Source organism: Cannabis sativa, chromosome 1 (genome assembly GCF_029168945.1).
Source record: "Cannabis sativa cultivar Pink pepper isolate KNU-18-1 chromosome 1, ASM2916894v1, whole genome shotgun sequence".
NCBI classification, from domain to species: Eukaryota; Viridiplantae; Streptophyta; class Magnoliopsida; order Rosales; family Cannabaceae; genus Cannabis; species Cannabis sativa.
In genome coordinates, this window is record NC_083601.1 from 43,924,660 (window position 1) to 43,952,254 (window position 27,595).

At 30.5% G+C, this 27,595-nt stretch overlaps 3 protein-coding genes across 3 annotated transcripts; all 3 read right to left on the reverse strand.

Moving 5' to 3' along the window:
• Positions 1 to 9,568: 9,568 nt before the first annotated feature.
• On the reverse strand, positions 9,569 to 10,788 carry LOC115706400 (PLASMODESMATA CALLOSE-BINDING PROTEIN 5). Its single transcript, XM_030634040.2, has 3 exons — positions 10,475 to 10,788; positions 10,072 to 10,335; positions 9,569 to 9,796 (listed from the first exon to the last, which is right to left on the reverse strand). The coding sequence occupies exons 1-3, from the start codon at positions 10,542 to 10,544 to the stop codon at positions 9,762 to 9,764; spliced, it is 369 nt and encodes a 122-aa protein (XP_030489900.2). The 5' UTR covers positions 10,545 to 10,788; the 3' UTR covers positions 9,569 to 9,761.
• Positions 10,789 to 12,136: 1,348 nt separating this feature from the next.
• On the reverse strand, positions 12,137 to 13,323 carry LOC115706915 (uncharacterized). Its single transcript, XM_030634687.2, has one exon. The coding sequence runs from the start codon at positions 12,805 to 12,807 to the stop codon at positions 12,322 to 12,324; it is 486 nt and encodes a 161-aa protein (XP_030490547.2). The 5' UTR covers positions 12,808 to 13,323; the 3' UTR covers positions 12,137 to 12,321.
• An 8,363-nt stretch (positions 13,324 to 21,686) lies between these two features.
• Positions 21,687 to 24,777, reverse strand: LOC133034735 (calcium-transporting ATPase 12, plasma membrane-type-like). Its single transcript, XM_061110087.1, has 2 exons — positions 24,688 to 24,777; positions 21,687 to 24,548 (listed from the first exon to the last, which is right to left on the reverse strand). Exons 1-2 carry the CDS (start codon positions 24,775 to 24,777, stop codon positions 21,687 to 21,689), a joined length of 2,952 nt encoding a protein of 983 aa, XP_060966070.1.
• Between the last annotated feature and the right edge of the window lie 2,818 nt (positions 24,778 to 27,595).

Here is a 27,595-nt window from a genome sequence, read left to right on the forward strand (position 1 = left end):
AACCAATAAAATTTAATGTAAGCCCAAATAAAAAGTCTAACATTCTCCCACTTGGGCTACATTGATTTTAATACATATATATTATATATCAAAATAATTTTGTTTGAAAACGACTCATGGGTTGAACAACAAGAAAACATTTGTGGCCACTTTAAAAACTGATAGTTCTCTGATAGCATCTCAACATACCGGTCCAATTTAACCTTTGATAATGAACTATGACAGTCATATTGTTTTTAGCTCAACAAAAGACATTCATAATCACAAATACCAAAGTATTAAATCGACATGGTCAATAAGTCTAGTAGTGTGGTAAGGAATTATGTTCAACATGTGATCAATTTAAAATAACATAATATCCTTATCAGTCCTCAATTTCACTGATACCGTGATGCTTAATAAATAAGCCAGTGAAATTAAACATACACCACTTAAAATAAGTGAGTGTCACTAAACTTGCTTAAAGAATTAAGCCAACAACATATCATTGTCATTAAGCAAATAGATTTAAAAGACAATGATCACAACAATATGAACCACATGCTTTCAATTCAATCATTCTCGAGAATATAACAAAACATAATTGAAAACATATCCATTCAATAATAAAAAATATTGAAACATAAAATGTAGTTCATAACTTTATTCAGAAAATTATAAATAATAATTTCTAAAAACAAACAGAAAACAAAACTCCCACTAACCCAAAAGATCAAAAGATTCTAAAATGCCCATATTAACAACATGTTTATTAAACAGCACGACACTTAATCCTTTGGTTAGAGGATCAGCTAACATCGACTCGGTCTTGCAATTTTCAATAACAATGTCTCCTTTCTTGACCAAGTCTTTAATAGTGAGATACTTTATTTCCTTATATTTAGAAACACTACTAATCTCATTATTCTTTGAAAAGAAAACAGCAGCATTATTATCACAATAGATTAGCATAGGTGTGGAAATAGAATCAACCACTCGTATCTCCGAAATAAAATTCTTCAGCCACAAAGCTTGCAAAGATGCCCCATAACATGCAACAAACTCAGCATACATAGTAGATGATGTGATCAAAGTCTGTTTGACACTCTTCCAAGAAATAGCAGCACCTGCCAAGGTGAAAATATAGCCAGAAGTTGACTTTAAATCATCTACACAACCACCAAAATACGAGATACGAATAACCAACAACTCGAAGATTGTCAACATGCTTATACACAAGCATAAAACTCTTCGTTCTTTGCAAATATCTCAAAACTTTCTTGGCTGCAACCCAATGATCAAGGCCAGGATCAGATAAATATCTCCCAAGAACATTTACTACGAAAGCTATGTCAGGTCGAGTGCAAACCTGAGCATACATCAAACTCCCTACTACACTTGCATAAGGGATGTTCTTCATTGCTCCTCTTTCCAAGTCGTTCTTAGGACATTGCTGCTTAGTGAACTTGTCCTCTTTCAGAATAGGAACAGAACCAGCTTTACACAAATCCATGTTGAACCTTTTGAGCACACGATTAATGTAAGCTTCTTGAGATAAGCCAAGAACTTTTCGATTCCTGTCACGATGGATCTCAATCCCCAAAACATAGGATGCCTCTCCAAGATCTTTCATATCAAAATTGGAAGACAGAAAATTTTTGGTCTCATTTAGGAGTGACAAATCACTGCTGGCAAGTAAAATGTCATCTACATAAAGAACAAGAAAAAATATAACGACTCCCACTGATCTTCATATAAATACACTGATCAAACTTGTTCTCTACGAAACCAAACGATGTCACAACCTGGTCAAACTTCAAGTACCACTGGCGAGATGCCTGTTTGAGACCATAAATGGATCGTTTCAACTTGCAAACTAAGTGTTCTTTTCCATTCTCCTTGTAGCCTTCAGGTTGAGACATATAGACTTCCTCATTCAATTCTCCATTCAGAAAAGCAGTTTTAACATCCATTTGATGCAACTCTAAATCAAAATGCGCAACTAAGGCCATAATAATTCGAATGAATCTTTAGTGGAAACGGTGAGAAAGTTTCGGTGTAATCAATACCTTCTCTTTGAGTAAAGCCTTTAGCCACTAAACGCGCTTTAAACCTTTCAATCTGTCCCTTTTTATCCCTTTTAGCCTTTAAAATCCACTTACAACCTATTGGTTTAAAACCATCAGGTAATAAAACTAGCTCCCATACACCATTTTTCTTCATGGAGTCGATCTCATCATCGTAGTTGCTAACCATTTTGAAGATTGTGGACTTATTAAGTGCTTCACTAAAAGTGACAGGATCCACAAAATGATCAATATCATATTCTCCTTCTCCAATATAAACAAAATTATCATGACACTTTGTTGACTTCTTTTGTCTACGAGATCTTCTTAGAGGAGGTATACGGAATAACTTCTCTTTGTTGATCATTGTTTTGAATAACATCTTCCACATTTGGAATTTCTTCAATCACAGGATTCTCATTAACAATAGGAGCTTCATCATTAATAGGCCCTTCATCAATAATAGGACCTTCATCATCTTCGATATCGGGAGCAATATATTCATCAACAATGGGAGCATTACCAACTGGAGTAGGATGGAGACTACTATTATCATCTCTTGAAAATGACATAGGAATACAAATTCCTTTAGAGGACTCCCCCATTTCAAGAGATGTTGAAGGAATTTTTTCACAACATCAAATTCCGAGAAATTTAGCGATGCGAGATTCAACACTTCGCGTACCACGAGTAGGACAGTAAAAGCGATAGCCTTTTGAGCGCATTGGATAACCAATGAAATAACATCGATTTGTTCTCGGATCTAACTTTTTCAAATTAGGATCATAAATCTTTACTTAATTTCGGACAACCCCATACTCGAAGATGATTTAGACTAGGCTTCCGCCCAGTCCACAACTCAAAAGGGGTCTTGGGAACACGATTTAAAATATAAGTTGCAGTCATAAGTGCTTCACCCCATAAAAACTCTGGAAGATTTGTTCTACTCATCATACTTCTAACCATATCCATGAGAGTGCGATTTCTCCTTTCAGCAACGCCATTTTGCTCTGGTGAACCAGGCATAGTGTATTGAGCAACTATACCATTTTCTTGTAAGTACTCTGCAAAAAGCCCCATGTGTTGTCCAGATTCTGTATAACGACCATAATATTCTCCTCCACGATCAGAATGAACAACTTTGATGACTCTTCCTAATTGTTTCTCAACCTCATTTTGAAAAATTTTGAGTTTATCAAGGGCGTCAGATTTTTCTTTAATTAAATAGGTGAATCCATAACGAGAAAAATCATCGATAAAAGTGATAAAATACTTGTTTACGCACAACGTGGTGGAATAAGGACCAACGATGTCTGTGTGGATAATTTCCAATAAAGATTGTTGCGGTTTGCGGTCTTCTTTCTTGTTTTAGTCAATTTTCCACGAGTACAATCAACACAAGTATCCCAATCAGAAGCATCGAGAGGAGGAAGTATTTCAGACTTAATTAAACGATCAACCCTTTCTCTGGAAATATGACCCAATCTTTTGTGCCATAACAATAAGGATGTTTCCTTAATATGAGGTCTTTTACCCACAGTATTCACAACATTAAAAGAGGAATCTAAAGGAGCCAATGACAACTTGTAAAGACCATCAGAATAAAAGCAATTTCCAATAATTCGAGAGTCAAGCATAATGTCAACATTATCATTTGCAAAATGAAAAGAATATCCTTGTTTAACCAAAAGCGGAAGCGAAACTAAATTCCTTTTAAAAGTAGGAACATAAAAAGTATTGTTCAGAATAATCTTATCACGAGACTGTAATTCAAGAATAAATGTTCCAACATAGATAACGTCAACTCCAACATCATTGCCCACTTTAAGCTTGGACTCCCTCTCACTTGGCTTCCTGAGATCCCTTAGCCCCTGTAAGGAAGCAGAAACATGAACGGTAGCACCTTTGTCTAACCACCAAGAATCAATAGGAACATCAACTAGATTAGATTCAAAACAAACACATGCCAATGGATTACACGATTGTGCTTGCTTCTTTTCTAACCAAGTCTTAAATTTGTGACGATCTGTTCTCCGATGCCCCAATTTTTCACAAAAGTAACACTTCACATTAGAGTATTTGGACTTTCCATTGTTATTCTTGTTTATTCTTATGCTCCTTTACCATTACCATTCTGTTTTGTAGCACCATCATTTTTATTCTTGAATTTTCCTTTTCCTTTGTTGGGCTTGAGGTGAGAAACATAGTTAGCAGATTCATTCTTCTCCCTTTTAAGCTTGCTTTCTTCAGCTACACACTGAGAAATTAGGTCGCTGATAGTCCATGTTTGATTGTAAGTGTTGTAAGTGTACATTTTGTCTTGATAAAATTTGAAAGAGGCGGGAAGAGCATGAAGAGCTCGATGAATAATGAAAGAGTCGGGAAGAGGAATATTATGATCTTTTAACTTGGTGAACATTCACCAATTTCAGAATAAAATCTCGCACTCCTTTTAATTCATCATACTTAATGGTTGTCATTTCATCCATAAGATGTCCAGCTTCAGCGTTTTCACCAGTGTCGTATAATTTTTCTACAGCATTGAAAAACTCTTTGGCATTTGTAGTGTCTGGCAAACCACTCAATAGATGTTCAGGAATGGATCTTTTCATAGTAAGAAGGCGAGACGACTTGACTTTTCCCATTGTGCATGATGAGTTCTCTCGGCGGTATGGAGTCAGTAAGTTCAGCAGGTTTTTCTTCTCGTAGGCACAAGTCCATATCCATTATGCCTAAAGTAAATTCCACATCTCGTTTCCATGTCTTGTAGTTGGAAGCATTCAAAATATGGATGGAAGCATTATTGTTGTTCACAGAAAAGGAGACTGAAAAATCCAAAAATTAAAACTTGAATAAGCAATATGAGCAATGCATTAGAAAATATTGTAGAATCAACTGGTCATTATAAACTCCCCTTTGGGGTGAGAATATAACACACACATGATCTACCTTCATGAAGTTAACAACAAAGAAAAAATACATATCATTTAAGAATTTTATTACCTTTGGGCAAATAAATTTCTTAAAAATATGTATTAATTCAAACAAAAAAATAATAATAAATTTATATATTTAAATTATTACCTTTGGGCAAATAATTAAAATATATACATTTAATATTAACTCACTTCATGGAATGTGAACTAATATATGTAAATACTACCTTTGGGCAAATAATTACACATATAGTCAACCAAAAATATAATATTTTCTTCAACATGTGAAATTTGGTGATAAAACAATCATTGAAAATTAATAATTTTCAACCAAATTTTCAAAAGAGATATATAATTGCTTTTATTATATTGATAATAAAAAAATAAAGTGTCCACCATAACACATTATTTTTATATCAAATAATCAAGTTTTATAACTTTAGAACAACAATTAATGGAAAAATGTGAAATAAAGAATATAGGTGGAGATTACATAGTCAAGATAAATTAAACAAGAGAGTGACTATGTCATATGGAACGAGAAGAAACTCAAAAAATTTTCTATGATTGACAAATTTCGAAAAATTATCAAAAAATATTTTTAATAATTTTTAACTACATAATTATCATTAAAATAATAATAATTATTAAACGGAGTCAAAAAATTAATTAAAAATCATAGAAAAATCAGAAATTTAATTCTAAGCACGCTGGAAAAAAAATCGTCGAAAAACGAACTCCGAGGGGGTCCCACGCGCCCCCACGCGCCGCCTGCGCGAGTGGGCGTTGCTGGCTGGCGTCCATCTTCTTCCTCCAGCCGGGTCTGAAACCGGGTACGCGACCCGGATCTCCTCCAGTCGGGTCTGCTCGGTTTTTCCGGCCAAAAATCGACTAAAATATGGGGAAATTGATGGGTTTCGATCGGGAATCAATTTCTAGTTGATTTACACTATTGATTTCGTGTATTAAAAAATAAATGGGTAGATCTATGGCTAAAATCACTCCCAAAATTGAAGAACACAAAAGAAAAAAAAATTGTAATGCTAACCTTAGTTAAATCCGAAATTAATTATGTAGGAACATTGATAAACAATTAATTATGAGAAATCTATTATCAATTGTAGATCAAAAACAATAAAATCAAAATACACAAAATATAATTTCATATTATAATCATATAAACCCTAAAACTTTAAATTTAAAATTCTCTTAATATACACAATGATTTCATGCATATAATATATCAATAGAACGAGAATTTAATAATCAATAAAATCCCTAAAGTTTTAAGATTTATAAACAAAAAATTACACATAAAATAATAACGAAATTAATATGAAATTATGGATAATTAATATATACAAATTAATTATACTAATTATAGGTTCTAAATCATATACAATAGGCAATCTGATACCACATGTTATATAAATTAACAATTAACCCAAGATCTATTTGTATATAACATAGAACACAATAATAAGATATAATAATTAGGTATGTGTACCTGATTGATCCATAGCAATTATCTCTGATTGATCCACATCAGTTACTCCAATTTGATAGTGCAATACTATCAACTAAGTCTTCCTCCCTAGATCTCTAAATCAGAAGCAGTTTATTTTCTCTGATTATCAAAAGGTATACAATTGTGATGAGACAATATGTATTTATAGAGTTAGGGAGGGGACTTAGCTACAAAACCCTAGTTGGGCTGGGCCTGCTCATCAAAGGCTTCAGTCAACTAGAAAAGCCCACACTTCTGCTTCACCTAGACTTTACTCACAGATGCTAAGCCCATTAACAATTGATCACCAACAACATGGGCTAACACAGCAAAGAACTATCCAATCAACCCAAGTTTTAATAAAACCAATAAAATTTAATGTAAGCCCAAATAAAAAGTCTAACAGTTATTACTATTTAATTTAAGATAGATCCTCAAGATTCTCAACACATTTGGAAATTGATCATAAAATTGCGACTCAAACTAGCAAATTAACCAGTTCCAAAATTTCAGCAAAGGGATAGAGTTTTTATATTTTATTTTTCCTTTCATATTAAATTTTAGCATTGATGATACATATATAATGTATAATCTTAGCACCATATTTAGTATTAACTTCAAATGTGGCAAAGTATTATCACTTTATGATTGAATATAAATGATAAGTCATCTATTGAGTAACTCTTTCCATGTATATCATTTAAATTATATTACTTCTAAAATTAGATTATAATTATATAAGATCTGTTTCGGAAATGTCCAAATAAAGATGGTCTAGGCCCCAGTGGGTTTGGCCTGCGAAGTTGAACGGAACCAAACTTCCCCAACTATTCCAAAAATAATATACTAAGAAAAAAATAATACTGTGTGGTTGGAAATTTGAAATTGAGATACCACAACATTCAATTCAAACGCATTATTTTGTCTACAAGTGTAAAACAGTAAGACATGAGTTAGAGTGGATTATACCGTATGCATAGTTTGTTACAGTAGAAACTGTAAACCTATTATTTTGTCTATAAGCACTTATTATTAAAGAGCTAATAGGCTAAACATAAGAAATTTTTACATTAAAAATACAAAATATTAATTTTATTACCAAAAAACCACTACACGGTTACCCAAACATTTATACCCTTTTCTTTTAATTTTTTACATTTGTACCACATGCACACACAATAAATGCTTTCTTGATTGACACGTGAGATTGATGTACCACATCAATCTTTCTATATATCATTTCTCTCTTTTTTTTTTCTCTTCCTTTTTCTTTTTATTTTTCATTTCTTTTTCAGTTTTTTTTTTTTTAAATATTAACCTCCATAGCTAAACACTTCCCCCTCCACAATCCCAACTCGATTTCCCTCTTCTTTTTGTTCTTTAATTTTTTTTCAACTCCCATTACCGAATCCCATAACTGTAATGATTAAGATGATGCTCAGGAAAAAATTCATCAAGATGATGCTCAAAAAATGATTAAGATGGAGCTGGTCTTCGATCTCAGGTTTGTTTTCGGTTTCTTTTTCGTTTCCCCCCTTTTTGAAATTTTTTTCGTATTTGACATTATTGTGTTTTGTGTTTATCGATTTTACTATTTTAGGTTTTTCATTTTAACATTTCTTTTAGTTTTGTTTAGTTTTTTAGGGCTTTTATTTTTTAGTTTAATTTATTTGTTCTTTTTATGAGTTTTTCATTTTCGTTTGTTTAGTCTTAATTTCTGTTTTTTTTTTTCTGTTTTTGTTTTTTCAGATGTTTTATTGTTTTTCATTTCAGTTTCTTCATTTAATTATTTCTCATTTTTTAATAGTTTTTAATAGTTTTTTAATAGTGTAAACACCTTATGTACGTATTTTTTTTAAATATGTTTTTTGTCTAGTTGTTTCTTGTCCATTTTTATATCATCAATGGGTAACAATGAGATTTATCATGGATGTTGATGTTCAAAGAGTTTTCCTGTATTTTAGTTTGTATACAGTTGTTTAGTAGTTTTATTATAGTTTTGCTACTTGCATATGTTATTTCATTATAAAACTAATATGCAACTATTTCATTATAACTACTATTTTTTGGTCCCCGTCAAATTAAATTTATGCATAATATATAAACTGTAATAAAACGATAATGCAACTATAAGGCAACCAAAACAAAAAATAAACAGACTTATACGTAACTGGTTGTACCTTAATTCGAATTTACTCTTCTTATTGTGTTTCTAAAAAAATATATTTATATTGGAAACCAGTAATCAATCAAAATGCAACTGTATATAACGTACATGTATTATTCATGAGGTTTTTTTTTAAATTTTCACATCATACAGTTTTTTTGATTTTTTTCGTCATTTTCTATTTAGATCATTGCAGGTCTTCTTTTCCAGTTTATTTCGCCAGAATTAATAGTTATATTTTTATCGTTTTGGTTTCATTTTGGTTGTTTTTCCAGTTTTGAAACGATCGCGGTATTTTCACCTTCATGGTTCGCTCTGTACAGCTGAAGACTTAGTGCATGTGGTATTTTTGTAAATATTTATATGTGGACTGTATAAATGTTTAATGGGCCGGCCCAAAGTATTTTTGTAATTTTTTTTCCTTTTTTGTATTTTTCTGTTTTTTTCCCTAAACATAAAACACCTAACATAACATCATATCATACCGAAATGCATATCAAAATGGTGACAAAAAGAATAAAATAATTGAACAATTATAACCAATTGAATAATAAAATAAATCCCAAAAAAAAAAAAAAAATTCCCAAGCTTTATCGTTAGTCTTCGGTAAAAATAATAAACCATTTTTGATTGTTTTATAGTTTATTTATAGTTAATTGATAGTTGTTATCTAGTTTTATTTGTTTTCTATTTTTTGAAAATATTTTTATAATTTTAAAATTTTATAAGAGTTTTTTGTAAATAAAATTTTGAAGTCGTAAAATTATAAATATAACATACAACAATATTTTCTCCAATACGGAATGGTGTTAAATTGCGTAAAACTGAGATTTGTGATGAAAGGCTCATTGTTGCAATTGAAAATGGGTCAGATACTTCACAGGACTGATAAACGGAGGCCCATCATTATAAATTGAGTAAACTTGGACTATTGAGTCCAAAGGGAATTTCATTTTCAGCAATTACAATTACAAGTAGCAAAAACAATATGAAAAAGAGAAAAAAAATCATGAAAACAGAAAATTGCACTCCAAAATCAACAAAAAGAACACCAAGAGTACAGATTTTGTTTATAATTCTATAATTCACAGTCATCCTCCGCTTTGTTAAGGAACATAGTCAAACTTGCAAGAACCATGACCTGCCACAGAAAGGTGAAGAAAAAAAAACAAAAAATCTTAACAAAATTTTCCAATCTTAAATTGATTTGATACCTAAGAAAATTTTAAATCAACCACTTGGAATCGTCATTATAATGTCAAACATATTAGGTTGCGAATTTATTTCTACCTTGTGTAGTGAAATACAGGGTGCATTTTTCTCTGATCATATATAGGGGATAGATACTATTTGCACAATATTAATTTATTAAATGTATTGGATAGGTTAACAAACTGTGAATTAATAATGACTTACTTGGATCAAGAGAAGTAACCATGGCGGCAGCCCTGAAGTAACAAGTTCCTCTTTGGTGCTTAAACTTCTGATAATAGTCGTTGAATACATAAGAGGCATGGTCCTTGACAGTGTTGGGTAAGTAACATGGTTGATTTGCTTGTATTTTACTGCAATCAGCACCACCCTGATTGCAAGCCCAATCAATAGCCTTTTGTAACTCATCATCTGGGGTCTGTGGATCTGCTATGCACCATTCCACCAACTCCATCCCCGGCTGCCCATCTTTCGTTTTCATCACCCAAACAAAGATTTATTTCACATTTAAGAAAGTACAATAGTGCATTTGTGTGAGTGTCAAAAGTACCAGATATTTATGTAAGAAGTAAAGATTTGATATTAAACTATATCTTGATGAGTTTACCTGATCTTTGAGGGGATAATGTGAAAATGAGCAAAGCTAGTAGTACAATCCTTAGCAAAGCGGATGACATTGATCTTCAGAGAGTTCTAGATTTCAATCAAGAATCAACTATTTCCAAATTCAGAGTTCAGCACCGACAATTAGCCAACTTTGTAATATTGTGATGACGCAAAATTCAAGGACAAGTTTTGTGCTTTATAAATAAAAGATGAGGCTCCAGCTAATTTTTATACGTTACTTAAATCATAAGGCAAAATTTTGACTCACTTTTGGAACTTTGTCTAAGATGCCAAATTTAAATACCTCATTAATGTACACAAACAAAATCTCAAATTTGTTTCCTTTTATTAAAATTAGTAGCAGCTTAACCGATATTTTAATTAATTTATATATATTTACCGTATTCATTCATGATTTGGAATATAAACTACAAAGTTATGAGGATATGAAAATTCATTGAAAAATGATAATTAATGTGATTATTAGAGTTGTTCCGTTGTAACATGCTTGGAAAGAAAACAGAGGCAAAGTGAACTGAAGGATTCTTTTGATCTCTCTTCTGTCTTAATTATTCTATTGTGTGCCCACGTGAAACTATACTATGCATTAATCATACGTACTAAGGCCGGTACAAAACTAGGGAAATTATATATACAGCAAACAAGAACCCGACCAAATCAAGGAAAAATCCATAAATTAAAGATAAGAAACAAGTGAAGTCAATTAATTGTAATAAAACCTCTACATGTTCGGAAAGTCAAATGTAATTAAGGCTCCAAATTTCTTGAAAGGATAAATTTTGTGCAAAATATGGAAGCACCCACATGTGTGCATGTTACATTTCGTTAGTGCAAATTAATTAAACCTAAGATATTGAAATTTGCATCATCATGTAAATATAAGTTTAACATTCTTCACATTTATTTTCTTCAAGAAAGTAAAGATTAATGGCTTGAATCATTCATGCATGCATGCAATTTCCCTAGTCGAATTGTAATTATATTGAATAAAGAACTGTTGCCATTTCTGGTTTTTGCTCTTTAATTCAAGATTTCAAGACATTCAGTCACATTGCACCTCAGCACTTCAAGTAATTAATATCCTATTATTTCCCTAAAAAAATATCCTATTATATTTCTCTAATGCGTCTAATTTAGTTCATAATTATAAACATTTTCTCACTACAGGTGCCATATATTATTATTCATATATATTATATATGTCTAAGTAATGGGAGAAAAATGCTTATGATCAGGGCCGGCCCTAGGCATAGGCGGGCTAGGCCCGTGCCTAGGGCCCACACTTTCCGGGGGCCCGAAATAAAAAAAATAAAAAAAATTATTAGGCTTTTATTTAAGTAAAATTTAAGTGTATTATAAACAATAAATATTTATAGCTTGGTTGGTTGAGGTGGATGACATAAAGTCTAAGGTCATGGGTTCAAATCCCATAACACTCTTTTAATTTATCTTGGGCCCATATATTTTCAGGGCCGGCCCTGCTTATGATTCTAAAAAGGTGTAATTGAATCATGAGTACGTAGGTCATAAAGAAGAAAGAAGGATATTGTGTACTCTTTGATTTTGAGTATGCATGAGTCATGACATGCTTCAGATATCTCTGGATTAATTATACAAATACTTGAAAAACAAGCATTTGATCTGAAGTAATTTGTTAGTAATATTATATATAGCAATAAGGGATACACTTATTAATTATCAAGGATATATAGCTTCATGTATGGAATTGATAATATGGGGTTAACCACTACATTACCAGGGAACAAAAAAACAAAAGAGAAAGAAAAGCATTATATAGCTAGTGTATGTAACTAAATAATATTTGTTTTACAGATGAAGAGAGGTATCAACATCAGGCTCATGATCAACAGAATCATTCATAGAAGATTGAAAAGATGGGGAGTTGACTATGATGGGCCATGATGATGATTTCATCAACAGATCAGGACTCATCTCATTGGTATTAACATAGTAATACTGTTCCTCATGAAAGCTGGTCTGAAACGTTGGCCACAACGAGAGAGAAACTTGGGGCTTTGGTAGTGGTGTTGTTTGGTGATGAGGCACCAAATCAGGTTGAAAAATCAACTTGGCTGGCTCGTAGTAGTACTGATCAGGTGTAAGGCTTTTCATCAAATTGAACTGTTTATTAATATAACTAGTATTGTTGTTGTTGGGTTCGGAAAGCAATCTGAGAAGCTCTTTTTCTTCTCTCATTTCTTTCACTCTCTGTAACTCTCTGAATCGCTCTTGAAGAAGAGCAATGGAGGAATGAACCACTTGAGAAGGGTATTCGTGGCTTTCCATTCCCATAATCACTGTTTAATAAATTATGAAACTTAGTCTATCTATATATATAGCTCTATTCAAAACTAATAAGTTGGCTAGCTAGGTGGGCGAGAACTCTTATAAGGAAGTTTTGAAATATATCATAAATGGTTTAGCTTTATAAGCTCTACATGCATGTACTTATTATATATAGGGAAGTTTTTGTTCGGTTAAGATTGTCTGATTTGGTTTTATATATAAACAAAAATTATAATTGTTTGATGAGAAAGAATGGGAATCGGCAACTAAGCTGAATAATCCAAAGAGAAAAGGTTAGGAGGCCAAATCTTATTAAGAAGAGTTAAGTGAGGAAAGCATTATAAGTAAAGGGAGCAAAAGGGTTGGGAGAAGAGTCCAAGAAGAATGTTGAAAGTAGTACATGGAAGGAAGCAGTTGGAGGAATAAAAGGTGGGTTGGGTTGGGCAATGCCCTGTCAGTATTTGTCCCCAAAAGCTCTTTTTAGCTTTTGGTTATGGTAATTAGCTTTGGAAATAGGAAAGAGATCATATGAGAATGTGGGGGCCGGTGAGTATTAGTGCAAAAAAAGACAAAGGCTAGATAGAAAGAAAGGAATAATAATCTTTAGGAGAGGGAAAGGGGCAACTGTTTGTTAATTTTAGCTTTGATTGAACAATAATGTGTGACAAAGACAAACGTCCCAACACACACACACACACTAGATATCATTTTTGTCTTGGAGTTTTTGGATGGGAATGGCATGCACAAATGAAAGCTGCAGATGCTAGCCATTGGGGATGATTAGATGCTTCTTTATGCAGCAAAGCAAAAAAGAGTGTCAAATTTTCGATTTTCGAAGCCCAAAAATTGAAAAAGAAGACTTGGTTGGACCAGGCGTGCATTTAGTATAGTTTTTTCTATCATATCCATTTGCATTGGGCACATGTAAAAGAATGTTTAAAGTCTATATTATCTTATACAATTCTTCTTATGCTAGCTCCTATAGACCTATGAGAATTTATTTATTTAATTATAAAACATTAATATATTAAATGGGGCAACGATTACCATGCATGTTTGAAAAATGACCTAGTACTGTTCATGTCCTCTCATTAATCATAGTGATGATCGAAATAGATTGAATTAAAGTATTCAAATCAAATCCCTTTTAAAAAACCTAGCTAACTGTTTTCCATCGGAAGATATAATTATATATAATATAATTTATATAAGCTGTGCTTTGTGATTCCACATTTAATTAACTATTCAAAAACACAACTTATAAATATAATTATACATATTACTTAACAGGTTGCTTTTGTACTTGAGGATGATTAGTGCATTATATCAGGTGCAGTAATCAATAGAATGATAACCACTATTTTTGTCGCTATCTATTTAGAAAAAGCGGAAACTACATGTCGTTTCCTTCTATTTGCTAGCTTCTCATCCTACAATAATATCCTAATTAAAAAATATTGTATCATGTATTTTTTTTTTGAAATCCCATTGTATCATGTATTTTTTTTTGTTTTTTTTTTGAGTATTGGAATTCATTCAACAACTCAACGATTACAAGGAAATGATAAATTAAGGTCAATTATATGACCAGCATAATAGGGTAATACACTAATCTATATAGCACTAATTTTATTTTTCAAAGCATAATTGACCAATAAATAAGCCACAATATTGACTTTCCGAAAGTACAATTGAATATAACTTTGTATCATGTATTTAAGATATATATATATTTTCAAAACTATATATATTTATCGACATAAAATTTTAGTAAATGTCTTCTGCTTTGCTGTTTTTTTTTCTTCGTACAATTGGATTTTTTATTTTTATTAAAATTTTTTGAGTAAATTTAATAGGAAAAACTTCAAGATAGAAAACAATATCATATTAATAATCAGGTAGCGAGATTACTAAATATAATGATTATTCAAAAAAAGAGTAAGTTTTGTTAATGAATGAGCGACACTATTAACAGTTTTGAAACAGTAAAAAGAAAAAAAAAACTGAGTGGATGAATTGTTACAAAAGGACAATATATCTCTAATCAGTAATCATGCAGCTTAGATAAGAATTATTTACTAACTCACTATTTGGAACATTAATAACATTGATGCAATTAGACTCAATAATCACAAATAAGACTGATGCAAAGTTTCAACTTTCAAACTATCAAGGATGGCCATAGCTTCTACCATGATATGATCGAGAGCAGAAGCCATCACCTCTGAGAATCTCTCATATCATGACGTTCTTCCTCTCAAAATTGCTCAAAACAACGTCACAATTAATAAGTCGTCTTCTATTTTTGGAATTAATTCTAATCCGATTCTTGGGTCTTTTAAATCCATATTCCTCTCCAATTATTATTATTTGGCACTTCAATTAAAAATTCTAACAACATCTTAAAATGTAATTGGTTAGCAATTTTTACATTATTAATTTATAAAGTTAAAATATATAAGATTCATATTAAACTATACACCAATTACATATTAACTATAAAGTATATAGAGTATAGTAGTGAAAATGTGATATATATGCATGCTTGGTCTTTCTCCTTTTGATTTCATTGAAAAAACAGAAACAAATTAAAATTGGCTGACCCTAAGACCCACCCGACTCAAGACTCAAAAAAAAAAAATTCTATTTAAAACTGTACATTTTATTTTTATTTTAAAAATAATATATATTTTTAATAAAATAATGACAATTTTTTTTTTCTTATAACTTACTAAAATTGAAAACACTTACCCTCTTTCAAAAAAAAAAAAAAACACTTACCCTCAACACTTATTTTTCTGATACAAATTTAACTTTAGTGAAAAATATAGATAGATGCCCCTTTGTTGGCCTTTTAAAAACCCACTAGATTCAAATTGTAGAAGAGGTAGGTTGGGAGGTGTGATTGATGAGGATGGTGTAGGAATGATTTTAAGGATGGGGCTGGTGAGGTGATAGCTTCTTGGCTGGATTTCAAGTTGGAAATAGGGTTGAGAGTGATGCTACATTGCTGGTGTGTACGTCTTGCCTTTATAAGTCATGTGCCTCTCATCCTTTTACTGCTGGTTCTTGCCATGTTATGGAAGCATTCACTTTAGCTAGTAAGGAATATGGGTATTCGCAATGGGGACGGTGTAGTTTTTAGCTCTTTTTTTAACTTAAATTGTGCATACACTTTTTGTAATTGTGTAATTTTCTAAATTACAATGGCACTACAAGATCTCAAACCACAAAAATCAAATAACTACAATAAATACAGTATAATACATGAGCAGTTTACTCTATCACAAAATAATTCAATTCTTAATAGTAGTTAAAAAGAAAGAATAACTAATATATATTAAATTAAAATTCATTTTTGTTGCAGTAGTCAAATTAATTCTAGTATTACAATCAGTTGTTGACGCATCATTGTATAGCATATAATAATTATATAGATAAGACTGACTAGAATAGAGTAAATAACTCGAAGATGGATTTTTCATATACAAAATAAAAAGGCTACTACATACAAGTATATAACACTGAAACCAATTAAAATTACACCAGAATATATAGGCTAAATATAAATACGTACATTACTCCACACGGACAACGATATATATGTCAAGAATACATTGTTATATATATATATATGTGTGAGAAATGCTTTACTAAATGAAGATGATATATTTATGTTTCAAATCTTTGAATGTTATCTTTAATCAAATAACAAAACAACTGTTCAAAAGAAAGAAAAAAAAATAACAAAACACCAAATGTATGTAACACTAAAAGTGTTCAGCAAAATACAGTGGGTTGAGCTTTTATATATAAATAGATGAAATATTCATATATAATAAAATTAAAATTATATTTAAGAAATTAGCATTTTTCTAACAATATTGTACGATGCGATTTAACTAGCAATTATTAAATTCAACCGTAAACCGCACGGTACAGTTTGGCATAAATATACAAATTGCAACTGCACCGTGAAGGGTTTGAAATTGTATTTTTTGTACAGTGTAGGTAGTTTGATGAACAGTGAACACTTATATTAGCTAGTGTTGTAAATCATGTCATAAATAATCCGTATTATACTAAACTATAAAAAAATCAAAAATTTACATAATTGACTAAAAATTATAAAAAAAAATTACAAAATACATTAAAATAATTTTTTTTTCATTTTTACTATTTAAACTTTTTTATTTACAAAAATGCATCTTCAGTAAAAATAATAAACCGTTTTTTAGTTGTATTATAGTTGTCATGAGATTATTTTTCTAGTTGTCTTATAGTAAATTTATAGTTGTCGTGAGGTTAGTTAATAGCTGTTGTGAGGTTGATTTCTCGTTATTTTTTAGTTTTTTTTTTATCTTTTGCCGAATAAAGTTTATTTTTGTAATTTTAAAATTTTAAAAGCATATTTCTGTAATTAAAAATTTTAGATCGTAAAATTATAAACAAAATATAAAAGAATAATATTTTTAAAAAATTTCCCTCAAATGTGTCGTTGCCTTAAAAAATACAAGTATTGTTCTTTATTCGGGGCAATCTGTTTTTTTGTATCCGTTCAAATTTATGCTCTACTATCTTTTCATATTTTATTTTTACAATAATAAGATAATTATTAAAACATAAAACATGTCCTTTTTATAATTTTAATTATTTTTGCATTAAAAAAACTTCAATTATTTCTATATAACTTTTCAACAATATTAAAAAATTATTAGAATTATTAAATTTTAAATATAAACTAATAAATGCTCAAATCATTATTTTATCACTATAACCAAATTATAAGGTTTTTAATATTGTATTTTCGGGCTAGAATACTCGTGCTAACGTAAACGATATGTCTTACGAACTTATCGTTACGTATCTTGCTTAGATCTATATTTTTTGTGTCATGTTGTGACGATTTGTAGTATATATATTATGTCATGTCGTGCTTGTCCCTATATTTTAACAATCAGGCTCGTACCGATTTCACGACGTGTATTTACAACATTAAATTTTTGTTAACTACTGCGTACACTTATTAGTTGTTAATTAGTATATATATTACTAATTTTTACTTAATTGTATTTAGATAGATTTTTTTTGGAATAATTACACAAGACACTATTTTTATAAAAAAAAATACATTTTTACGTTTAAAGAATTTTTTTTTATATATATTTTTACGTTTTTTCATAAAAATAACATGAAAACAACAGGAAAATTACATAAAAGTACATGAAAATAACATACATATAACAAAAAATCAACAACAAATCAATAAGATAACAACATAAAAAGACCGTATTTTCTGTAAATAAAATAAAAAAAACCGTAAAAATATTTAAAATTTCGTAAAATCGTATTTTGTAATTTTTTTGTTGTTTTTGTGTATTTGTGAGATTATCCCTTTTTTTTTTCTAAGTTGATCCATTTTGTTATTCGTGATTCCATGACACGTGGACCTTCACAGATGCCCATTACGGAAACCAAACCCTTTTACTGGCCATATGAAAATAAGTTACTCAACCCATCTATGGAGGACAGAATATATTCGAACAGACAATTCAGTTCCCGTATCAGTGATGATTCTAGACAATGGGTCACGAATACTAATTCTACACTTAGGTGGCGTTTGGTTGGAGGTAATGAGATGGAAAGGAAACAATTTTCATTCCATTCCTTTGTTTGGTTGTATTTTAAAGTATTGGAATGACATTCTAATGGAATACTCTTTCTACCATTTTAGTAGAATGACTATTCCATTTTAAAAAGGAAGGAAAAACCATTCTAATGTAACAAGAGAAAAAATTTAATGATTTTTTTTATCAATTGTTTTATGCATTTTAAATTTTATTCCATTCCATTCCTATTCTTATTCCTATTTACATTCCTATTCTTATATTTTCATTACTTCCAATTAAATGCCACCTTAGTAGTCAAAAACTGTGAACTCAAGAAAGATACTCCCAGGGTCGTGCGGGATTAGTTAGTATCCCGAATTGAGGTTGTCTATGTAGCACTTCTATGACACGATCCTTAAAAAATTTAGCAACTTATCTCCTGTGTTAGACATTGGAAAGATGCACAATAATACAAAAATTATCTTTTTGGGTGGACACCCACTATTTTGATATTCCTTTCTCCTAATAACGACTCACATTTCACCTATCACTATTAACAGTACAACCGGCAGCTCAACTCAACTTAAGCATCACCTACTTGACCAAATGACTCAAATTATATTAATAAAAAGTTGTATTTACTCAATTAGTAGACTTTTACACTCAAATAATCTTAATGGGTTCGGATAAGTCCGACCCATCAAAGAAATATAGCATTATTCTTCCATGCTAAAAACCAGAAAATACATATTGTAAATTTCATAATTAAGAGTTTAATAACAGCTTGACTTGTAAATTAAGGCTCATTAATGTTATAACCATGTAAAAATCTTTTCTCATTTTCTTTTTAATCTTTCTTTCTTTAACTTAATGTTTATTATAAAAATCTCTGTAAACACATCTAAAAAAAAATAAAACAACAGTTGGATTATTTAATGAAAGTATTTTCCTTGATGGGAAAAAACACTACAAGATTAATTAAAATGGTACAAAATTTATAACTCATGAGCACTCATAGTATTTTTGTTGTTGTTCTTTTTTTATTATTTATTTATTTGTTTTGCAATGTGATTTTATTAAAAAAAAAAGTTAAAAAAACTTTATCTTATTTGAATGTGAAAGAAAAAAAAACAGAGAAATTATGTTGTAATACCTAACTAACTTTGCCCAAAAAAAAAATGTTGTAACACCTAACTAAATTATAAAAGCAATTATTTTTTTTTAAAAAAAAATAATCCATGGATTATTATCCCTACATTGCTTGTGTTGTGTATACAAATAATTCTAAAAGGATGGAACCCTAGACTAGCTATGTTATCCAAATTTTAGTGGCCAACATAATATTCCTCAAAATTTAGGGTATTATTTTAAAAAATATAAAATCTAATATAATTTAATAAACAGAAAATCTAATTAATAATTTTTTATAAAATACAAATAGTTAAACTAATATAAATTTTATTTATAAAGGATTTAGATTTTTTTTAACAAATAATAAAATTGAAGGAAGGAGAATAAAGTAATACTATTAATCATCAGAGAAAAATAAATATTGATTACAAGATAAAGCAGCCAGCGAAACTCATAAAATCGGAGTATATAGTTATTTAACGTTACAAAGCGTGAAGAGGCAACATTTTTGGATGAGGACTTAAAAGAAATTTAAATTTGTGAATGGACAAAAGAAAGAAGACAAAATTGTGGCTTGGTGGACTAAAAAGCTCTGCTTTGACTTACTATTTATGGTCTTCGTCCTATTATTATATTTTTTTAGGCTTTAACAAAGCTGCAATGGTTATGGTGGTCTCCGTACCTGTAATCATCACAAATTATCTCTTTGCCGCTGGATATGGTTATCTTTCCTAATCCAAGGTGATCTTTTTCATTTTATTGTAATTTATAGAACATAAAATTGTATTTTCGATTGATTTTGTTAACCAAGGCAGGATTTGGAAAAAACAAAAAAGTTTAGAAATTATACTATTATTGCATTTGTTTGGTTCTCCATCATTATTTTCTACCGTGATTTTGGTTAAAAATTATAGGATTATTGTATTCCTTTGATGTGAAATAATCGAGGAATCTGTGAAATATTGATGTAAAATGTTTAAAGGGAATAATAAGACTTTGATTAGAGTTAACATAGGTGGACTTGAGAAGTTTGACTATGATTTACTATTAATGTCTTTTTTTTTTTTGTTAGAAAAGAAAATAAATGTCTTCTTGATTGACTCATTCTATTCATTATTAAATCTCTCTCCACATCTACATAATTTGAATCTTTAAATTTATTTATATATATTTATTTGTGTGCTCCGCTCATAGCTCATGTATGAACATGTTTTAATTTTTATATATTAATTTTTTTATAAAAATTTTCTTAATTTTTTTTTTAAAATAAATTTGAAGCATCAGTTAAATATTACCGTTAAATATCAATTGAATAATCACTGCGTACACCTATATACTTATCTGACATCTCAATTTTTTTTTACAAAAACATTAAAAGTGTTTTGTCGACAAATAAAAAAGTAAAATAATTAATTAAATATATACAAATTTAAATATAAGAAAATTTCACGGTATATTACTCTATATTTTATTTTGCATGAAAAAATTGTAGCTCTTATTTTTCAATTTTAATTTTTTTGCACGAAAAAGTTGTAAGGCGTTTAGTTGGGAAGAATGAAAATATAGGAATAGGAATGAGAATGAGAATAGGAATAGGAATAGAATGGAATAAAATTTAAAATGCATAAAAAAAATTGATAAAAAAATAATTAATTTTTTTTTCTTATTACATTGGAATGGTTATTCCTTTCTTTTTAAAATGGAATAGCCATTCCACCAAAATGGTGGAAAGAGCATTCCATTGGAATGCTATTCCAATACTTTAAAATGCAACCAAACAAAAAAATAGAATAAAAATTGTTTCCTTTCCATTCCATTCCATTTCATTACCTCCAACCAAACGCCACCTTAATGTCTTGTTTTAATTCCATGAAAAGTTAGCAATATGTTCTGTATGTTAGTATTAGTATATACATATGTAGATCTTTTTGCAGTGTGTACTTAATGCCTCCACTGATTTACACAAATGTTAGAATTATATGATTATGAATGGTATCATAGACATTTTTATATACATTAAAATATTTCATTATACATAACTAATTATATTTACATGAATTTTCTTAATCCAAATTAATGTAGATATTAGGATATATATAATGTAGATAATATGCTACGGACCTAAAGATGTCAATAGCTAATTAGCTACTCTATCATGAAACGTATGAACTTTTCAGCCCAATCTATAGCCATTGGAACCAGCCCAATTAGAAAACATATACACCATTGAGCCCAATTCAACCTTGAATTACCACCAAGAAGATGAGCAATCTCAATAAAAATCAACTGCAACACCAAAGTGACACCAAAAGCCACCCAAAACATGGCCCTGAACAAATTCTTCAGCACCATTTCCCTTGTATTGAATTGATTAAAAAGCTGGCAAAGAACAAAGCTATTAAATATTATAGTCCTGTTGACCTTTTGATTTGTGCCAAGAATAGCTTGTCCTTTGAATTGGAATGTAACTAGTATGGAAGCTTGGGATATAGCTTGTGATATTATATTTATCAACATGGCTTTTGTTATAATAACCGCTTCTTTATTTGGTTCAGATGGTTTCTCCATCAACTTTTCTGATGGGGGTTCAGTCAAAAGAGCTAGCCCACCAAGCAATGGCACTAACATGTTCACCCAAGACGATTGAATGGTCGTTATGGGCATATTTCCAGTAAATGCTACTGTGATGGTTGCTATTAAAAGCCCTGAAACAAGCATGGTTAGCTCAAGTTTGATGTAGTTCTGAATGTTGTTATTTATAAATCTTCCATACCTCAACATAGGGAGAACAATACTAATATTTGTATCCCACATTATGATATTTGCACTTGCTCTGACCACATTGTTGCTCCAACTCCCCATGGCTAGTCCAACATTAGCAGCTTTAAGAGCCGGAACATCATTTGTTCCAATACCGATAACAGCTAGCGACTCTCCATTCTTCCTTAAAAACTTTACTAAGAGGTGCTTGTCCGAAGGGAGTGAGTTTCCCATCACTGAGATTCTACCCACCATCTTCATTCTTTCCTCATCATCTTTTAGATTACGAAACTCATGTCCTGTGATCACCTCCTCTGCTGTTGGATTATCCTCAAGGATGCCAAACTGTTGGGCAATTGCCACAAGAGTTTCCACATCATCTTTTGAGACGAGTATGATTCTAACACCAGCAATCTTACAAGCTTTAATGGCCTCTTTAATATCTTCCCGGATTGACATCTTGAGACTCACTAGTCCAAGAAGTGTCAAATCATTTTCCTCAATCGTTGTGGTCGCAATAGTTTGTTTGTAAGCAAAAGCAATAACTTTAAGATGCGTTGACTCCATTTGCTCGACAATATGATTAAATTCCAACCTTTTATGGTCATTCATATCGTTTAGAATCCCTTCATTGTTATAGTAACGTGAACATCTTGGCAAAATCTCTGTTGCTGGACCTTTACAGTGCATGCACGTAGTCATATCAGTGTCACCACCATAATCGTTCTTCGTCGTCATCAATAGTAAACCTTTTCTTTCCTCATCATCATCGATCAATTCCCTAACTTGGAGAATGGTAGTACATGATTGCCGCCTCAAAGCTTCCAACTTTGACTGGAACCTAAACAAGGCCCAGGAAAGCAGAGGCTCATCTGTTTCAGAACGAAAAGCTTGTGGGAGAACAAGTGTGGAGCTAATTCCGTCTCGAATAGCTTCCCCTACATGAGAAGCTATAACCGATTCATCGGTTATTTCAGCTTCTCCGATCAAGAACTTGTCCACTTCGAGTGGCTCCAATGTTAGGCCTCCTGTTCTGTCTGTACATATGGCTGTAACAGAGCCCATTGCAACACAAGCCGACAGTTCTTGAGCAAAGGTCATGCCTGTTCTTCTCCAGTACGCAATAGCAAGAGTTATACAAAATGGTAATCCTTCAACCACACCTACAAGGAGCATGGTGAGTGATGAGATTAAGGAATTAGTAATCTTCCCATTTGGTTTCGTGACAATCCTCTCAACTAAATCTTTGAACTCATCGACAGTGATTGGTTTTCCCCTGATATCTGTGATTCCTGACTTGGCCTCTTGTTTAGTCATGAGCTCAAAGCGCAAGAACAACACCACAATAATGAAAATGGAGATCAAAAGACCAACTATTTGTTTCCATGTGTTGATCTTATCAAGCTGATCTTGAAACGGACCACTCTGCTTCTTGATCACCAAATCATGATGATGACATGATGAGACACTCATCATTTCAGCCCACACAGTGTTTTCTCCCAAAGCAGTCACAATCATTCTACCTTGGCCATTAATAACCTCTGCCCCATAAAAAAGAAAAGGGTTAGAAGCATTAACTACAACATTGGAGCCACCATCTAATTCTAAGTAATCACCAGAAACCAACAAACCATCGGCTGGAATCTGATGCCCTCGTTCCAAGCATACGAGATCACCCAACAACATATCTGACATAAAGATCTTCTTCCTCGTTCCTCCTCTAACGACATCAACCATCATTTCCTTCTCTCGATCATCTTGAAGCTGCTTTCTCTTTCCTTTAAAAAGATCATTCAACAAGTCTCGGATGATTGGAAAAACAAGGAGTATGATTAAGGCGTTTAAGAGAATGACCCCTTCACACCATCCTGTTCTGAGGCCTTCTTCCTTAATTCCAAACCCAATGGAGAAAATTGCAGACAGTAGAAGAAGTAACATGATATAGTTGTTTGAAGATCTAAATAGGCGTAGTAAAATGAAGGGTTTTGAAGGAGTTGAGTTGAATGTTTTGGAAGCTAATTGGCGAAAACAACAGTGTTGGTCATCTTCAGGAATTCCCTTCTCGATATCGGTGCCTAGAGCTTCTGCGAATCCTGGTGCACCTCCGAACTCAAGTAAAGAACCCACATCCTTCTCCTTTATGATGTTGTTAATGTTTTTGAACTGGAGATGTGAGTCGTCCTCGTCAATATTGTTCTCGGCTGAAATGACGGCGTCTTCTGCTGACTCCTTCGGCGCTGAGTCCCCCTACAGCAATATTATATTTGCATGGTTATATTACGTAACAAATTTATTATAATTTTATATTTGAATGACAATACAAAAAAGTAAAAATTTAATATGAAATACAGTCAAACTTAAAGTAACAACAAATAAACTTACGTACCATGTCGTCATGTGAGGGTGGTGGAGTCTTTGTACCAGTCGTCGGATGCTGATATCCAAGTGGTTGTTCCTTTTGAGACTCCAAGTCCATACTAGCCTTATTTCTCCGTATAAATATTTAATTACAACTTTAACTATATAAAAAATATTGGTACGAATAATAAAAATATTTATATACAAAGTTTAATTATATATTAATTAAAAAGAAAAGTAAAAATATAAAAATATTTCAAAAACATTATATAAAATATAAAATGGATTCAAAGGGCCAATAGTTACATGCATGTACATATATAATAATAGAAAACAAATCAAACTTAATTTGGTGTTTCTATATACCTGTATATAAATTTGGCTAATTAAACTATACTATATTTGTGAAGGCTTCACATGATCAGGTAATAAACCAGAATAGTGATAATTAATACAACTTTGAAATCACTACTTGAAGGAAAGATATATAAGATATGATCATAAAAGTAGTTAGAGAGAGATAAGGAGGTCAGGTATAGGCACCACCCACTTATATATATGCAGCCTTAGCGTGTATTATGTACGTATGTACGTACGCACTACGCAATCAATTGAAGATGCTCAAATTTCATTGAAGTTTCCTTTATTATATATTGCTAATTGTTAATAATAATATAAGAAGGATTCGATACTTTTTTGTAATGTCATTTTCTTTATACCAAACTACTTATAAGAGACTAACTTATTAAATCATATTTACAAGTCAGTTTAAGTATTTTCACAACAAGTTCGAAAAAAGTGCAATGTATATGGAATTGTTCTGTATTATTCTCAAAGTATATACCCAAGTATTATAATACTCTAATAATTAATTTGATTGATATAATTTTTTTCTTTAATATATTTGTTCTATATATTAATTATATAGTAATATTTTCACGTACAGCTTTAATTTTTTTTTTTTGAAATAGCCAATATTTTTTTCTAAATATGTGGAAGGAACAGCCAAGAATTAAGATGGAATTTCTTATTATAGTTATTACGTTTTTGTTAATTTTAATATGTTTTTTTCAGTACTCAAGCAAACCGCTACCGACCAAATGAGAGGTTTGAACGGTTTATTGGGTCCAATTCAAAATAAAATAAATATTTAGGGATGTAATTTGTTGTAGAATTTGTAGTTTTTTTTTTCTTTGAAAGCGTAGAATTTGTAGTTGTGTACATAAAAAGGTCGATTTAAAAATTAGCGAGGCAATATATATGTATTATTAATGTGGTCAAAAAAATATACATAATATATCTATAATATATAAATTAATAGTTGCTAACCCCCAACAACTCTTTCATTAGCCGTATCTTTCTTTCCATATATATATATGGCTATACTTATTTATATATATGAGAGCATTATGTTTTATATGTGACATTTATGTTTCCTTATTCATTTTTTATTTTTTTTAATTAAACAATATTAGATTCATTATTTAATTATACCAATAATAATATAATATTAAAAAAATATTAGATACTAATAATACTTTTTAACAATTCTATAAATATATATGTATAATATTAAAAAAATATTAGATACTAATAATACATATGTCTTTTAAGTTGGGTTTGGCTTGCTGTCAATATTATGCATGTCTCCAAAATTGGGTTGGGTTGCTCTCACTACATTTGCAGTGGACGTTGTATATAAGCATCTTCATGTCGCTTAAATTGTTCGCACCGCATCGTAAAAAAATACATTTAAAATCTTTCACAGTGCAGTCGCGGTTTGAATTTTTCTTAAATAATACGGTTTGCGATTTTAAATTGTTAATATGTGCACATTATAAAAATATCAATTTTTATATTTATTTAGGTCTAAATGTAAATGTCCAATCCAAAGCCCACTAATTATTGTATTATTGAAACTTAATTTTTTTTATATTCTGAAGATATTTTTAATAATTGTTGCTCAAACTTTATTGTATTTGTGATAATTTAATTATTGGTGATAGTTTAAACTACAAAACTGTACCACACTACACTATTTTTTGTGGTGCAAGTACAATTTAGAACATTAGAAAAACTGTATGTGCATGTTAGTTTGAAAAAATAGTTAAAAAATGCACCACCCGTACCGCGAACATTCCTAATTATACAACCAAAAAATTTAATGGGCCACCAAACGTGATGTGCCAGGAGAGATGGTAGAATGATTCATAAATGAGCACTATAGTGGCCTTCAATATTTTTAAATATTAAAAAAAAAACAAAAGAAAAATATAATTGGTTAAATGTAGGAAAGTAAGACTAATGGGGTAACTACATTGAAAATGCCCTAATGGCTAAACATATTATCACAGCTTAGATCTTGCCACATATGTAATTTGTCTACTTTTAAAAGACTAATTTTATATGAACTGTTGCTTAATATAAAATAAAGCCATATGAAATTTTCTCTCTTTTTCTTTTTAAAGAAAAAGTTACTTTTTACTATGTGATATGGAATTAGGTAATTTTTATAGTATATTTACTTAAAAGGTGAATGAGAATGAATGGTATAGTTGATTCCAATACAATTGTTATTAAATTTTGGAAAGAAAAAAAGTAGTAGGACTCATACAAAAATTAGGAAAAAACAAAGGAAAAAGTTTTCTCCCTATTTTTATAGGAAATATTTTTCACTTTCCTTAATTTATTTTTATTTTTATTTAATTAATTAAAAATGAAAAAGATAAATATACCCTTTAAAAATTTATAAACAGAAAATAATTACATGTTCTAATAATGATAATTTTGTCAAATTAAAGCATTCCGATTACCATTCCTAGTTATGTAAACAAAATAATGTGAAACAGTTTAGTAAACAGCATAATAAAATATTGTCTCCTATTATTTTCTATTTTAAATCAATTCATTTCTCTCATTGATTATTCTGATATTCC

What these genes read in the sequence shown, in the direction of transcription:
- LOC115706400 (XM_030634040.2), bottom strand. Translation starts at nt 10,544, where the DNA reads ATGTCATCCGCTTTGCTAAGGATTGTACTACTAGCTTTGCTCATTTTC. An exon ending in ATTATCCCCTCAAAGATCAG is followed by an intron (nt 10,336 to 10,474) that starts GTAAACTCATCA and finishes TGAAAACGAAAG; the next exon opens with ATGGGCAGCCGGGGATGGAG. An exon ending in GGTTACTTCTCTTGATCCAA is followed by an intron (nt 9,797 to 10,071) that starts GTAAGTCATTAT and finishes TTTCTGTGGCAG; the next exon opens with GTCATGGTTCTTGCAAGTTT.
- LOC115706915 (XM_030634687.2), bottom strand. Translation starts at nt 12,807, where the DNA reads ATGGGAATGGAAAGCCACGAATACCCTTCTCAAGTGGTTCATTCCTCC.
- LOC133034735 (XM_061110087.1), bottom strand. Translation starts at nt 24,777, where the DNA reads ATGGACTTGGAGTCTCAAAAGGAACAACCACTTGGATATCAGCATCCG. An exon ending in CACCCTCACATGACGACATG is followed by an intron (nt 24,549 to 24,687) that starts GTACGTAAGTTT and finishes ATATTGCTGTAG; the next exon opens with GGGGACTCAGCGCCGAAGGA.